At 42.2% G+C, this 17,477-nt stretch overlaps 1 protein-coding gene across 1 annotated transcript; it reads right to left on the reverse strand.

Annotated features, from left to right (window-relative positions):
- Positions 1–994: 994 nt before the first annotated feature.
- On the reverse strand, positions 995–4,969 carry LOC121885506. The gene has a single exon (XM_042395022.1). It carries the CDS (start codon positions 4,967–4,969, stop codon positions 1,499–1,501), a length of 3,471 nt encoding a protein of 1,156 aa, XP_042250956.1. The 3' UTR covers positions 995–1,498.
- Between the last annotated feature and the right edge of the window lie 12,508 nt (positions 4,970–17,477).

The following is a 17,477-nucleotide window of genomic DNA, read 5'->3' on the forward strand; positions in this document are numbered from 1 at the left end:
AAAAAGCAAAGGTGTGAATAATACAATTATTTATGGCTGAATTCTATTTAGCTGTTTCACTTTCAGGGTGCTATCGTGCATGACTCAAGGCTCAATACCCGTGACACTGTCATGGCTTCCTGGAACATTTGAATAGAACAGGGCCATCATTAAAGTTATTAATACTACTATATTTCACTAACCAAGACCACTCCTTCTAGAATATGGATTTAATGGTTTATTGGGAGTGTGATGGAAGGCAGGGTGAAAAGGAGGAAGGATAGTTAGAGGGATGGTTGGAGAGGGAAGGATGGATGGGGGAAGGGAGAGGGTCGGGGGGTGTGAGGATGCGGGGGTGAGGGTCGAGGTCGTGGGATGCGGGATGAGGGGGTAGGGGTCGAATGGGATGAGGGTCGAGGGATGGGGAGAAAGAAGAGCAGGCAGGAAAGAGGGGAAGGAGGGAGTGGATAGGAGAGTGATAGATGAAAGGAGGAGATGCGTCGACGTCGGGGAGGTAAGTGGGAACAGGGGTTGAGACTCAGGGTGGGGGTGCTGTCTCGATGATCTGGCATCTGTACGAGGCCCCCCTGTTCCTGTGTTTGAGCAGAGAAGAGAGGAAAGTTAGCGGAGGGGTCGGGTGGGAGGGACTTGCAAGCTGAGACAGAGGGGAGAGGAGCGGATATGGTGTGTCTAAATACCCTGTGGTGCGGAAATGGGTTGCGTACAAGGCGTGGTCTTTGGTTCCCGAACTTTGTTTATAAGTCTATAAACTTCATTTCACTAACCAAGACCACTCCTTCTAGAATATGGATTTAATGGTTTATTGGGAGTGTGATGGAAGGCAGGGTGAAAAGGAGGAAGGATAGTTAGAGGGATGGTTGGAGAGGGAAGGATGGATGGGGGAAGGGAGAGGGTCGGGGGGTGTGAGGATGCGGGGGTGAGGGTCGAGGTCGTGGGATGCGGGATGAGGGGGTAGGGGTCGAATGGGATGAGGGTCGAGGGATGGGGAGAAAGAAGAGCAGGCAGGAAAGAGGGGAAGGAGGGAGTGGATAGGAGAGTGATAGATGAAAGGAGGAGATGCGTCGACGTCGGGGAGGTAAGTGGGAACAGGGGTTGAGACTCAGGGTGGGGGTGCTGTCTCGATGATCTGGCATCTGTACGAGGCCCCCAAAGAGACTTCAACCAGAGAGGCGAGAATGGGATTTCTTAACGTTATCCGGGTCGTGATGGATGTAGGTATGAGAGTGGGACGAGGCTGGGCATGGTGCTCCGGGAATCCGGGAATTGATTCCGCTGAGGTAGGTCTGTATGGTGGAAGACTTGATCTTGAGTTGAGTGTGAGAGAATGTAATGAAGCAGGAGAGGGTAAGAATGTCCGGTGAAGGGAATGGGAGTTCGTGGGAGACGTGAAAGGTTTTAAAGGAATTCCAGCCGGTGAAGTATGGAGATAGTGTTCAAGGGGTGATGCTGTTGATGATGTTGTCCCGTGAATTGGTGACCAGTTGTTCCAGTAGCGGGTTCAGTTGTAGATTGTGGCTGAAAACGGTGGGACTGGAGTTGGAAGAGGGTTGGAGGCTGGAGCTAGTTGTCTGAATTTCTGAAACATGAAACGAGAGAGTGAATCGGCGATTGCGTTTTTGTGGCCTGGAATGTGGAGTGCACGGATGATGAACTGGTGCTGGGCTGAAACCAATGTGAGCTTGCGCACGAACTGCATGATGTCCAGATTGTGTGACCGGCCTTTGTTGAGGATGTCGACGACGGCGCTGTTGTCAGAGTGGATGGCGATGGTCTTTTTGGACCATTCATGCCCCCAAAGAATGGCAGCGATGACAATCGGGTACATTTCTGAAATGGTGGAGGAAGGGGCCAGGGAAGAGAAGTCGGGTGGCCATTCGGCGGAGAACCATCTGCCACCGTAGTAACCACCGAAGCCGACTGAAGGGGCGGCGTCGGTGTATAGCTGGATGTCATTGGCGTCTGTAACGTGGACGTCGTAAAAGAAGGAGATGCCGTTCCAGGAAGAGAGGAACTGGTGCCACATTTTTAGTTCCATCTTGCACGCGCTGTCTAGCGTGACGTGGTCGTGGATGGATGGGACGGCGGTGGCTATGGAGAGAAGGTGTGACAAGAAAGATCGGCCCTGAGGGATGATGCGGGTGGCGTAGTTGAAATGGCCCAGCAGAGAGAGTAATTGACGTTTGGTGCATGTGTTGGCCATGAGAAAGTTTTGAATGAGTAGAGAAATGCGGTGGAGTTTCTCAGTAGGCAGAGATGCTTGGAGTGTAATGGAGTTGAGGGTGATGCCGAGGAATTCCAAGGATGTGCTTGGGCCTTCTGTTTTCTCTGGAGACAGGGGAACGCCGAGATCAGTGAATGCGGAAATCATTGTGGTGAGACCGTATGACGGGGGCGAAGACGGTGGCGTGACCGTGAGGAAGTCGTCAAGTAGGTGGATGACGTATGGGAGTTTATAATTGTTGGAAAGAATCCAGCAGAGGGCTTCGGACAATGAGTCGAAAATTTTTGGGCTGCTCTTGCAGCCGAAGGTTAGACGCACGGCAAAATAGTATGCGCCCTTCCAGGAGACCCCGAAGAGGTGCCAGTAGTCGGGGTGGATGGGGAGGACTTTGAAAGCGCTTGTGATGTCCGCCTTGGACAACCATGCTCCCTGGCCCGCGAGTCGGATGAGGGAAATGGCGTGGTCTATAGTGGCGTATTGCATGGAAAAGTCCAGGCTGGGAATCAGGCTGTTAATGCTTGGAACAGTGGAACCGTGGGGGGACGAGAGGTCGATGATGAGCCTCTTTTTCCCAGAGTACTTCCTGGTTGCCACTCCGATTGGGCTGACTCTGAAAGACGGGAAAGGGGGGCTGGAGAAAGGGCCAATCATGAAGGCGTCATCAACTTCTTTTTGCAGTAGTCTGTCAACTGTGGTGGGTTCGGACAGGGCTGATTGCAAGTTGTTGCATATGTGAGTGGACTCAGGCGTGGCCTGCAGACCCGGATGGAAACCGTAAGTGAAGCCCTGAATGAGGAAGTTGACGAACTGGGTGTCTGGATGGTTTTGTAGGGCGGTGGCTAGGGCGTTGATGTTAACGGGGGTATTGAGATGCTTACACAGCTGTTGCTTTGTCGGGTTGTGTGGGCATGTGGCTCTGGCGTGGGCTCCCCCGCAGAATGAACAAGTGTGGAGGAATTTGCAGCTGAAGGAGCTGCAACTGAGGTCGTTGAAGTTATTGCAGATCATCCGTCCTCCCTGGTAGAGGACAGGTCTCCCTCTCCTGTCCGTGCCTTTGGGGAGGGGGCCGAGGATGGACGGGTGATCTAAGGCAGGTTTGGGGGTGATGGATGGTGGGGGAGCCACCGATGGCAAGTAGTGTGGCATGGCTGGGCTTCGCTTGTCTGTTACCGAGGCCCGGGGCAGGGGGGCGGAGAGGGTGCATGCTGCGGCGGGATGGGAAGGGGCGCCGCACATTTCGCAGTGCAGAGAAGCGCGAGCTGCGAAAACTTGGCAGTATAGCTCGTGGTCCAATGTTCCCCAGTACGTGCCCTGGTTGAACTGTTGGAGGCGACCGGCGGCTTGGGAGGCGAAGAGGATATGATAGGTATAGAAACCGTTGCCGCCGAAACGCAAGGCCAGGTCAAGAATTAATGACAAGTAATCATCGAGCTCGGACCTGCGGTCGGGGAAGGCTGAACAAATTATGTCTCTATACAATGAGAACGCAAAAGCGAACTCGGCGACTGTGAGGTCCTTGGAGCGAGCAGGAAGTGGCTGTTTAAGTTCCGAGGGGCCGAATGAGGTGAGCAGTTCCCTAGAGATGTGAGGATTAATTGATGTAGGGTGAATGAGTTGAGTGAGATCAGTGTAATTACCGGTTAGGATCTGCTGCCTGAGGGTGGGAGACACGGGGGAGGGCCGGGCGGATGCTAGGGGGCGCACTGGTGGCTGGGCGGTGGCCAGGGTGTAGCTGCTGGATGGAGATGTGGGAGCCAGGAAAAAGCCGAGGCTGGCCGTGTGTAAGGCTGTAGGATAAGGAGGTGCAGGTGCTGTAGTACGGGTAATGCTAGAGTGCAGGTCGTGGGGAGCCGGGGGGTAGGGGAGGAGACAGGGAGGGTGGAAAGAAGAAAGAGGAGGAACAGGTTGGGTGTAACTCGTGGAGCTGCTGGGGCCCGCTGTTGTTTGTGCTGTCTGAGCGGCTGCCGTGGTTGGTGCGGGTGGAGGAGCAGCTGAGATGGCCGGGAGGGAAGGAGCAGCAGAGATAGGAGCCGGAGAGGAGGAAGGGATGCTGGGTTGATGGGATGTATATGCATGGGATGTAAGTGCGGCTGAAGAGAAAGTAGGAGGAGGAAATGGCTGTGGAGCAGAGAGAGCCTGCATAGGGTTAGAAGCGGACTGTACTGGGGAGACTGAGGTTGCTGAGGAGGAAGGTGTGCGTGTGGCGGAGCGACGTGCCGTGACGTCACGGACGTCGTCGCACGCGCGACGTCGGGAACCCGGAAGATCGTGGGAAGATGGACGGGAGAGAGTGCTGTCCTTCAGGGAGTTTGTGTATAATTGAAACAGTCTTGCCTTGTTGTCGGTGCGGTGGAAGGGAATGTTATTTTGGCTGAGGAAATGCTTTAAGCGAGCGACGGTCCACTCGGACATGTTTGGGGCCGAGGAGCGGTCCGTACACCGGAGGCGAGGAGAGCGCTGCGCGCGGTGGCTGCTCCTCTTGGGCGGGCTCCGGGATCTCGAGCGAGGCTGGAGTGAGCGTCGGGAATAAGTAGCTTCCTTCGGACGCCGAGTACGGGACCTTCCCCTGGAGCCGCTGGGGATCGAGGGCTCGACGATACCGTCGTCGACGGAGGATGAGGGCCGAGAGGCCGGGATGAGGGAAACCGAGGAGCGCAGGCGAGGCTGCCGGAAAGATCGGACGCCGGGGGACTCCGGGACTTCGAACGAGTCCTCGTCCGAAGCGTTGAGGAGCAGTTCGAGGTCCATGATGTGGGTAAGAAGTTTTAAGTTTATGCTGGTGTGTCACAGGGTACTTGCAAGCTGAGACAGAGGGGAGAGGAGCGGATATGGTGTGTCTAAATACCCTGTGGTGCGGAAATGGGTTGCGTACAAGGCGTGGTCTTTGGTTCCCGAACTTTGTTTATAAGTCTATAAACTTCATTAAGTCAAAATTACCATATCTAACAAAATGCAGTTTTTTGCACTATATCTAGCAGACACAATTATGACACATCACACACATAGTGAAATAATGAATGTAATGTTCCTTTGATTACCTTGTATTTATGATTTATAAAACACTTGACTAATTGATGGACATAAAGAAGGCATAAAACAAGTTTCAATTATCATCAATATGCCTAATGTTTTCTTGATTAATCAATTGTTTAAAAAATGCTCATCACAATTTCCCAGAGCCCAAATTGATGAAAATCTGTTCAACTAGCTGTCCAAAATCCAAAGATGCTCCAATTACGATGAAATAATCACACAGACTATAAACTGTATGCTGCCATCTTGACGAAGAGGATGGAAACTACAATGCATCTGTTAATAGATAAGGACCAAACAGGATTCATAAAAAACAGACAAACCCAAGACAATACAGGGAGAGCCCTACATATTAATGAGTGGATTAATAAGTAAAAAGTTAGCTCTATTGTTCTCAGTTTAGACACTGAAAAAACTTTTGACTCAGTTGGGTGGGAATTTTTTTGCAAGATTAAAAGGCTTATGGTAGCCTTTCTAACCCGATAACTCTGCAACGCGGCTGCAGGCAGAGCTGCCCTGCTAGCCCTAGTGTCTTCAATTTATTCATCGAACCTCTGGCCCAAGCAATACGAAAGGAGACAGAATTAAAGGGCATATCTATGGGAGGAGTGGAATATAAAGTAGGTTTGTATGCAGATGATGCACTAGTCACAATGACGGACCCAGGTTCAGCCCTGCCTCTACTAATGAAAACGCTAGAAACGTATGGGGTATAGTCAGGGTATGTCCTATACACAAAACCCAGGTTATGACATTTGATTACACTCCCACGCAAGAACTCATTGCAAAATATAATTTCAACTGGTACTCATCCCACATCAAGTACCTGGGAGTAAGTTTACCCAAAGATCTGTCACAGTTATTTGATATTTACTACAACTGAATTAACAAAAAAAAAGAAAAAAGATGATCTCAGTGGGTGGGGCTTGCTCCCTCAACACTTTGGCAGCAGAATTAGATCAGTTAACATTCTCCCCCATCTTATTATATCCTTTCCTATTACTTCCAATAGAAATTCCTCAGAAACAATTGAGAGAATGGAATAAACATATTTCACAATAAAAAGAGACCAAGGGTGAAGTCTACCTCTCAGCCACTGGAGGAAAAGGGTGGCACGGCCATCCCATCTTTAAGGAATTATTATTTTAGTTGACACCTCTTGTATACTGGTGTGACCCATCTTATATAGCCAAATGGAAGAATACAGAGTTATCTTTAATAGAAACACTAATACAGTCATTGCTTGGCTGTCTCGGCAAGGTGAAGTAAATATTCCAGACAGTGAGTCAATGGGTAACTTTCTCACTGAAAGAATAGGTGGAATTGGTTTAACATTTCCAACTCAAAAGAGAGGTTAAACTGCTTAGACGGCCAGCATATGACCCTGATTTTACGCCAGCATCGCAAGTTCATAGATACAGACAATGGGTCTATTCTAGCATCACTTCCATATGCAAGATTGTTAAAAATGAGAACTTAATAGTTTTAATCATTTATGTCAGACATATGTGCTGGGTGGGCAGGACTTTTATAGGTATTTACAGCTTTGTGATTATTTCTGTAAAAAGGTAAAATGTTCTAATCTAAGAGAGCTACCAACTGTTATTCATATAATTATTGATGTTTATAACTCAGGAAGAAATAAGGGTCTTATGAGCAAGTTATACCACGGCATCACTTCACTGAATAAGGACATTACAGACTATGTGAAACAACGATGGGAAAAAGAGCAGGACGCTGAAATAACTGAAGACGTGGCTGAACGCCTGGGAAACACAGTTGTCCTCCACCAACTCACGGACCTGGAGAGACTTCTGTTGGAAAAACTTGATTCATTTTTTTTTATCACTCCCAAACAGAAGTCTAAACAAACTGGCACCCAGCTATGCTGCTGGAGGGAGTGTGGAGAAATCAAGGTCGATCACGCTCATGTTTTCTGGTCTTGTCCCTCTATTCAGACTTTATGGAAGGAAGTAGCAACAATCATCTCAAAAATCCTGGGTTTCAGTATCAGTACAATATTCACATCCCCACATCCCTCTACCTTGAACATATCCTTGACGGGCTGAGTAAAGATGATACCTACCTCCTAAAGATCTTGCTGGCAACAAGTAAAAAGGACATTACAAAATACCAGCTTCAAAAAAATACTGTCGGACCGCTGGCCTCTTTGTCAATACTGTTTAAGACCTACATCTTCTAGAACAGACGACCTACTCCACACTGCACTAAAAAGAACTGGCGGAAAAAACGATGGGGAAAATGGTGTGTTTATTTAGCCAATGAGACAGATATTTCATAATTATTGCATGTATCATGTGCAACATTTTATTTTAAATTAGGCAAATTTGCTTTGATATATTGATCGTCTCATTACCTCATATTTGTTTGTTTTTCTGTTTTTTTCATTTCTTGTTTGCTTTTTGCTCGCTGTCCTGATAATGTGAAAAACGTTCATAAATAGAAAGTTTAATAATTTAGTGTTAAAATAGTTTTAATACAAATTCATGCACTGTCTGACATTCCTACAGCACTACCTTACACACAATTAAACTGCCACTTTGCAAGTACAGCGTCATCTGTGTGTCATCTGTGCCAGTATCAAATTAGGGCTCTATGACTGTCACTTATTATTTCAATGATAACACTGATACATACTGTAAATACAGTACATTGTGCAAACCTCTCTAACTGCATTTAAAAGGTGTTATGGTGAAATCATTCAAATGTCCTTGTTTTCTGATAAAAATGTACAATTTGTGATTTTGTCAAGATCAATATTTAAACAGTAGCCTCATTATTTTCAAGATTTTTCAGAGCTACCCTAAATTGATGAGCCATGACGTCTCATTTATTCCTGTTACTTTTCCTTTTTCATTGCTCAAACATGGCATTAAGTAGACCATATTTCTGTGTTCAGCCTAAATTGAGCATCAACAGCCTCTCCACGACCATGCACTGAGAATATACCAGTCATAATAGTGATGGATAGAGCTACTTACAAAAAGGTACAGATGCATTTAATGGGCAGTCGAACATTTTAATGGTTATAGGGGCACCTTGGTGCCCTACTCTAAGCTCTCACAACACCTCACTGTGCTATTAAGTACAACCGAAATGGTATTATAAAGGCATGAACAAGGTTTGAAGAAAATTAGCACTCTAAATCCTTACCACAGAGACTGTCAATACACAAAGTGAGATGGTACCGCTGTCCACATTTCCTCCTGTGTATAATCTTCAAGTGAACCAGAGATCCTGTCATGTCAACATGTTTCATTATTCCTGAACAAAGACACACCAGGAGGGCCAAAGCTGACATATAAATATAAAGCCTTTGGATGTGTGGTTCATTTTCTCTACCTTTCTCAACTTAATTCCTTTAAGACTTACAGAGTTTATCCTTCCTAAAAATAATGGGCTGAAGGCAGGACACTAGTGGGCAGATATATAAACAATACATACATAAAAACCCCAAGTATAAGCCACATCCCACACATAAACTTGTATTTATTAATACTGAATGTGCAGTGAGAATGTGTACTAGGTGTGGGAGGGAAAAAAAATTGATATTGTAACATATCACCATATTTCCACTTGCGATACGTTATCGATACACTGTTATCATAGGAAGAATTGATTCAGCTACCAGAGCACCACTAGAGCTGTCAACCAATATTCTAAATTCGATGATATCATTGAATTGTAGAAAGAAAAAAAACAACAACAGACATTCGATTGTGAAAATTAATATTCAATTGTGGAAACAAAAAACAAAAAAAAAACACGGCTGTCTGCCTCACAAGTTCTTGCGTGGGCCTGGGCAGCTGCACTGAATGGACTGTATGACAGGAGTCACACAACATCACTTCGATTGATTGAAAATTAAATATAAGTCAAGCTGAAACAAGCAAATAATTCAACAACAACCGTGTGGTAATGATGACAGAGAGTTCGCAACCCAACTCAGCCGCAGAGAGTGTAATTTGCACTCCAAGCAATCTAATAAGGGCGTTTTCACACCTATAGTTCGTTTAGTTCGGTTTTATTTCACACAGCAAAATTTCAAGCGAACCAAAATCTATCGACAAAAGTCATGTAGGAACTGTCACTCTGTTCACTGGTCAGAAATCCCGCGGGGTTGGTGGGCGGAGAAAGGAGTTTTTCTTTTTCGGAAATGGCAGATAGGCTACAACTTTTGTAAAGGACTTGATTTTCTTTCTTGCCTTTTTAAAACAGAAAATAAGACATGTATAAACCACAGCATTGTGTACTTGTTCCACACAGGAGGGTGTATTAGTAAAATGGTCTTTGAACATATTTTCTAACAGCAATAAAATGTATTACTGTTATTACTGAAATAATAATAATGTCTCTCCATGCCTCTATGTAGTGTTGAAAGACGCACAGCAGTGGCTACTTTTAAACTCTGTTCTTATTCTTATTATTCATATTCTTATTAATAAGAATAATGATAAATAAAAATGAAATGAAATACTTTTTAAATGGTGTATCTGCTGTTTCTGACCACAAAAATTATATACGTTTTTCATTTTTTTCACACTGGCGCCCCCCAGCATTGCAAACTGGCTGGTTCCCTACTTGCCCAATGCGATATAAAGATGATCCGGCCCAGTCGTTTCAAACAACTCTTTAGGTTATTAGCACAACATCACCTGTCTGTTGTCTTAATCAGACTTAATACACTACCAGCAGCTCTGTGAGAGCAAGATATCATTATATATATTGCATTATTTTATTGTGATATATCATGTATCACAGAATTGTTGTGATATATTGTTATTGTGGGAAGAGTATTGTGAGTTCATCTATGATTCCCACCCCTAATGTGTGCACCTTCCACATACTTCAGAACATGCTTATCACATTTTGTGAAATGAGCTGAGGGTGAGATGAGTAAAGGTGATTGAAAAATAAGGTGAGGAAATAAGTAATAAAACATTTTTCATTAAGGTGCTAATTTCACTGATTCTCTGATGTTTTTGCAGTTTATACAACAATCTTGAAAGCGCTAGTGAAATTTGCATTCGTTAACTTAATTTTGATAGATACTTTTGGGTTTTTGGGGTGAATTTTAAGCCTTTATTGATAATTGAGAGGCAGATGAAAAAAAATTACATAAGAATCGTTATTATCATTGTGTACTATTCTGAACTGATACACAAAGGCCAAAAATTGATTTTTGTAATAATTGTGGTTAATAAAGTCATATTGATTGGATTAAGTAACTTAATTACCTTTGCAAGAAAAAATATTTGTAAATACTTTGCAAGGAGAAGATTATTTGAGGCAAAAACAGCATCACTCTGAAACACCACCTCACAATCACAAGTTGAGTGTTTTTATAGTTCCCACAACTCCAGAGAGATTAGTCTTCTCTAGTAAAAGTATCTTGCTAATCACCTCACATTAGTTTCAGGAGTCACATCTTCCCATATAAACTTTCATTCAGACATCTATCATTTAAAAACCTAATAGTAAAACCCCAGTTTATAAAAGTTTATAGCCTGCAATGCTTTTATCCTGCGTTGCTCTGTGTACAATGATGCAGTAAAAAAAAAAGTGCAGCAATTTGACTGAAAAAATGAGATTCAGGTCAGGGGCTTTTTCAACTGATGATTGGAATCATCAATGTTTAGAGCCCTAGCGTACACAAAGATGCTTTCAGAGTTCCTGGATGCTCCTGAACGGCTAGATACGTACAAAGACCAACACAGAAAGGCAGGCATCCAACTTTATAGCTAATCTTTCCTTAGAGTGTCTTTAAAACCAGTACCAAGAGAATAACAGTACAAATATGGTCTGTAAACTCTACACAAAAAAAAAAGCCATGAATCAATTCAGATGCTTCTTGCTGTGTTGCTACGATTCTAACCACGGAGTCACTACATCCCCCTTGTAGAATCTGGCTCGTATGTTGCAGTCAGTTGTGTGTGTATGGATGCCTGCACATGTGTGTGTTGGATACCTGCAGTTAGATTTATTGGATTTGGGGATCTCTCCTGCTGTGTGCTCTGCGGTACGAGTGGGCTTGACTCAGTTTCTCTGTGTGAAGCTGGCAACGCTTTGGACTGACCTTGCAGTGGAGGTGTCACTATGCACAGTTGTTGTCATTACTCAATTAGACAGAATTAGGCACTGGCTAACGTGACAGTAGCATGCTGTGAAAACTGACTCTGAATTAGATTCTGGGGTTGGCAAGGTTCATTTTACTGGAACGGCAATGCAGTCAGGCACAACAGGTCTGTTTTTATGTGGTGATATATAAAGCCTTAGGATATCACTACACCTGCATCTCTCGGTAGGAAAAAAAAGACAAAAAAGAAAGCATGCACACTGCTCAAATAAGCAGTAAGGTTAATGGACTGTTAGGTCAGGATAGATCCTGTTATACCCCCTTTCAGACCCACACAGTGCATGGTTTAAACCTGCGTTGGTGGCCAATCTCAATGGGTCAACAAACATCATCCGTCCTGGCTTCAATGCGGGTCAGTCACTGCTTGGCTTTGGCATTTCTATTAGGCATGGATATTTAATTGAATGATATTGACATTTAAATGACATTAAACTGCCTACCCAGCTTCTCTACAAAAGAAAGAAAGCAAGAGGGAGACAGAGAGGGCACCTAAGAGAACAAGCGAGAGCAAAAGTGTCAGGAGAGAACTGAAACTTCAGCTTTGAGGCTGTGTGAACAGGGACAACTAGAAATGACCCTGTGTCTTACACGAATGGATCAAACATAGGCTGAATGAGCATTCGAAGGAAATGCATTATATATGCGTCTCTTGTATGAAAAACAGATACTAGTGTCTCATTATAATGAGAAGACAAGCAGGGAAGTGTGATGTCTTCTTTCTAAGCTTTTTTTTTATTTAGGCAACTAGGCCAAAAACAAGGAGAGTAACCAGTGGTGAAAGAAGTACTTAAAAATGGCAAATTTGACTTAAGTAAAAGTATATATTCTGAACTGAGTATTAGCGTCAAAATATTCTTTGAGTACAAAAAGTAAAAGCACTCATTCTGCAGAATGGCCCATAGAATAGTATATTACTGGATCCTGATTATTGATGCATCAGTGTATAAGCATTACTTTAATGTTGCAGCTGCAAAAGGTGAGGCTAATTTGAATTAATTTATATTAGGAATGTCAGTGTTGGTTAACTTTGCCTTCAATAGATAGTAGTATATAGTAGTAGTGTAGCTCAACACTGTTGAAATGATGTCATATAATTACATGTGGGATGGACAACTGGGGTGGCATTTAAAGAAAAAAAAACAGATTTTTAGTATAATGTACAGTTTCTCGAAAAAGTGGATATTTTCCCTCATTAACAATGTCAATTAATTTAACTGACAGTTATTTTCATATCCAAAATAAACACCACATCTCAAATTAGAATCTGTACGTGTTATTTATATATACATTTATTTCATACCACTCTATTTAATTACACATCCTGTATTTGTTAAAAAAAAAAAAAATTAAGAGAAAAATAAATTTTAATAGAGCAACTTTTAAAATGCTTTACTGGGGGGGGGCATTAAACAACTGCATTACCAACGAGGGAGAACCAGACTGCCTGGAAAAGGGAAATAATGAGTCTAAACCTGACCTTATATTACTGAAAATCCAGCACCAACAACACACAGCAGAGAGAAAAAAAGACACTTATTTGTCTTAATTCATTATTTTCAGATGTTGCATCTTCCGCGTTCACAAATTTATTATTTTCAATGGAGTCGTGCGACAAGCACACTCATAACCGAAAACGACGCCATCGCGGCACACATTTGTTGCGACGTGCCTGTTTTTTCGGGTGCGTCCACGGTGCACTGAGATGGAAAACTCTCAATGACTGCATCCAAAATTCCAAACTAACGTGCACTGACGTACACTAAAACAGTATGTGAGATTTTTTAGTATGTCCGTAACCTTAGTATGAAACCAATGGTGCGTAAATTGTATACTACTTACAGGGAAGTATGTATGCAAGCACTGGACACTACATCAGCATAAATATCCCACAATGCAACAATGCATTGCAGTTGTGACAACAACAACAACAACAACAACAACAACTGACCAAGGCAGCTCTAGCATAACTTCTATAATGCTTAAATTTAAGTGTAAGTGTAAGGTTTCACTTTGCTAGTTGTAATATATTTTTTAAAATTAGTTCAGACTTTATGGTTGGCACAGGCTACCATGGTTACGCATCTCCAGATAGCAAGAAGGCTCTCAGGAAGAGCATGTTGAATAATAATACACATATTGGATATGTTGTGCATAGAATGCAATTTCTGGTGAAGCCAACTTTTTCGAATGTAGCAAGCGGCACTGCAGGTCATGTGAAAAGAATTAACCACAAAAATAACAAATGTAGTCGTCAGCACTCACAGATAAGTGTATATCACTTCTTTAATGATGCACAGCAGCCCTACCTGTACCCACCAACACTGCTGTCCTATTAGGTCCTGCACATCCACAATTCAACACCATGGACAGTTTTAACAAAATATAACCTAGTAAACAGGTACAGATGTGTGCCATGTACAAATGTCTTAAGCACCACACAAACACAATAATGCTAGTGGTCTTAATAATAATAATAATAATAATAATAATAATAATATTTCCTCATCATTCAAATAGTTGAAGTCATCCAGTGCTGAACCATCTCAGGGTTATATCAATCAGTACTCCACTTGTGGGTCTCTCTTGTGAAGGATCCGTCCATGTTCTTGTTGTTATGACGACGTGTTCTTTAGTTTTATTGTTCTTATGTGTAGAAAACGACTTTTAACACATCACATTGGAGACACTGTTGCCCTGGAAACAGTGTAACAGCTTGGGAGACGATATGTAACGTCTGCCATGACATATATAATTATTCTGCTATTCTTTTACTGCACCATAAACTCACAAATGAGCGCAGTTTAACTCTACGGAGGAAGTAAATTCGGTTTGTCTGTCTCAAAATCACTGAACGCGGCCCCAGCAGAGCAGAAGAGGCAACCGCTGAGTGGCGGCTCAGGTGTTAGCTTGTTAGCTTGTTAGCTTAGATTAGCTTGAACCGATGTCTGTCTGTGAAGTGTGGTTTCCTCACTTGTTGCTCTCGCCTTGGTCCAAACTGTTTGCAGCATCTCCTCTCTCAAATGCCGGTGTAGACTTTGGGAGACAAAAACACAATATTCTTCAGTCTTGTTTTTAAATGTTAGCTTGGCGCACAGGGGGTTGTATGTGGTATTCACTTCCTGTCACATTAATTATCACCTGAGTGGACAAAAACGCACAATTTGAGTTCCTCCCCCGAACTCTTGGACAAACAATTATATTATTTTATTTCAGTAACTTGAGAAGCACATATCATGCAGAGATGCAGCTCAGAACACAAGGATCTGTACAAAACAGGATTAAAAACGAAGTAGAGCCGAATAAGAACCACAAATTAAGGCGTCCATCACCAATAATTAAATTGTTGACAAACATAACCTTTAAAATATATTTTTTTAAATAACAACAATTATAATAATATAAAAAAAATATATAAAAACTTAATTTTTCAGAAGGTAAGATTAAATTATTATCTTAAACTACTTTCTTTCTTTTAATACCAAGTGAGTTTTAACATTTTGCAGTGATTATTTATGAGTCTAAAATGAAGTTTAAATGTTATCATTTTTACATTACTTTTTTTTTTTGCTATATTTGGGCCGTTGTTTTCATGTTCATGACCCTGAATGTCTTTCAGCATGTGAATCGTGTGAATGTGTGCCTGACCAGATAAACTCTCCTTATTGGATGAAAGATTAAAACAAGAGGTTTTATGTTGTAGTTTGATTTATATCAGTAGTTTTCTGTGTTTTAGTGGTACAGCTGAAAACCCTATAAAAATCTGCTGACCAGGCAGCAAAATGTTCATCAGCCAAACGTTTCTTATGCAAGCTTTAACCTCTGTAAAAACACATCCCTCCTGGTTGGCAAATATGGACTCTAGCAGAGGAGCTCCCCGCATGTCCACTCTCTTTGAAAGCTAATATTGATAGTATAAAGTTAACAGTTGTTGGGATGATAATAGTTGGTGATGGAGGAAATCACTCTTCAGCATCTTCTTCCCTCATGTGTGATTGGCGAGGCTCAGGCATAGTAGAGGACACTCCCTTTTTCCTCATTCAATTACAGACATACATAAATCAAGCTGTTACTCCGGCCATTTTGGGCAACTGCTGACCATTTTATTATGACCTTGTTCAAGTTTGCAAAGGGTATTTTACTCCTTGGCTGCCACTCCGTCCCTCGCTCTGTGTAAATTAAAACAGGGACAGCTTCGGCTCATTAAGGTACCATCTGGTGAAATGAAAAATAAAAGAAGAAAGCAGAGAGCAGACCTCCAACTGCGCCTGATAATCTTCTCTGTTAGCCGTTACTGTCACATTCAACAATGGACTGGATAGATTACAAGCTGATATATAAGAGTATAAGTTTGTCGTGATGATAAATGGGGCCATGTGACCATCAAAATGAACATAGTTTTTTTTTTTTTTTTCGTTTTTCTTGGCTTTTTGACAGTGGCTCCTTGGCGTACATAGTTTAAAAATGTCCCCAGTTTCAGCTCTCCTCAGGGTCTATATGCTTTCTGTAATGTTTTTACCATTCAGAACACATTCTTAATAACTTTTGAATGCACCCCAAAACATGTCCAAGCCATAGAAGATTGGCAAACAAAGTACTGTAGCAGTACTCGGCAGATTGAAAGTGTAAAAAGTAAATCACAGGTAAAAATATAAAGGGACACTTAAGAATTGTAAGGTTACTAAAATGCAATACAGTTAAAAGTTTGCTTAAATTGCTAAAGATGACATGCTACATTTGGGATTATTTGGTTAATAGTGCTGTTTGGTTGATTTTTGTTGGTTTATTGACAGTGCAAAAAGGTTGATTTCGACAAAGAATCTGCAGGGGAGGGTCTAATTAATAATCTGCATCTTGTCTGTGTCAGTCAAGCTACTGATATCAACTTTTATCACAGTTTCACATAATATTATTCACATTAGTGATGTTTCACCTCACTACAACCTTTTTGAAATCTAGAAGCCTTCAGACAAAACAAATCCTATTTAACTGAGCACACAGCTGCTTAACACTTGTGTGAAGGAAACATGAGGTCAAATATCTTAAATTTGAAGAAATGTTAAACCTACAACATTTAAACCATTACATGTCTGTAGTAGTCTTTTTAATAATTATTCCATTGAATTATTTAACAAATTTTCTTATGCACCAAGACTACATATTTGAGTTTAGTATAGTGAATTTTATGTGTGCTATAAAACAGCTGGCATGAATTAAAAATGTAATGTTATTCACTTAACCTGTAGGTTTAACAGCCTTCTCTTAACAGGCTGCAGTTATTTCCATTGCCGAATCCATCTTGTGAAATAAAGAAGAGATTTAATAATATGGCTACTATTATCTCCTATACTTGTTCATTTTGTGTGTTAGGTTCAAGCATTATGGGAGGATATATTACTACAGCTGTTTGAGATGTATCTTATACAGATGTTCCACACATAAAGGAGAGATAGAAATGTTTTCAGTTGAATTCTGAGCCTCAACTTTTAAGCCAACATGAACGAGTTCTTAAAATGCTTATAAGACAAATGGAAATGTGAACATCTGCAATTTCAAACAACTCCATCTGCTGATGAAGATCTACATGATATGATGAAAAACTCCAAGACAGCAACTGAATAACTATGTGTGGATTTTTTTTTTTCAAAAGATTTGCAAAAAACATACACTGAAAATCAAGCACAGACAGCCTGAATAACCATCTCATCCTCTACTTAGATCTTTTTGAGGCCTATCTGAGACCTATTTATATTTTTAGAAGTAACCTGCAAACCTTCACTCCAACTCAAACTATCTGGATTGTCTATTTAAGTTGAAACAAGTAGACCTGCCAGATGTGACACTGGTTTCAAATGTAAGTGACTATGCCAAGATGCTAAAAGTGGCACTAAAACAAACCCACACACCACACATGTAGCCTGGTGTTGCAGTACTGTCAGCCTTCTTTAAACCTGTTTTTCAGCAGGTGTGACAGGAAGACCCCGGGCCAGGTATCGCCACCCACTTCAACACGCAGTCCTAATGGGACGCCACTTACATGCACCTACCCATCACTCACGCTGCCCATCA

The sequence above is a fragment of the Thunnus maccoyii genome, chromosome 2 (assembly GCF_910596095.1).
Source record: "Thunnus maccoyii chromosome 2, fThuMac1.1, whole genome shotgun sequence".
Taxonomy (NCBI): Eukaryota; Metazoa; Chordata; class Actinopteri; order Scombriformes; family Scombridae; genus Thunnus; species Thunnus maccoyii.

Coding starts and splice junctions, on each gene's coding strand:
- LOC121885506 (XM_042395022.1), bottom strand. CDS start 4,969: ATGGACCTCGAACTGCTCCTCAACGCTTCGGACGAGGACTCGTTCGAA.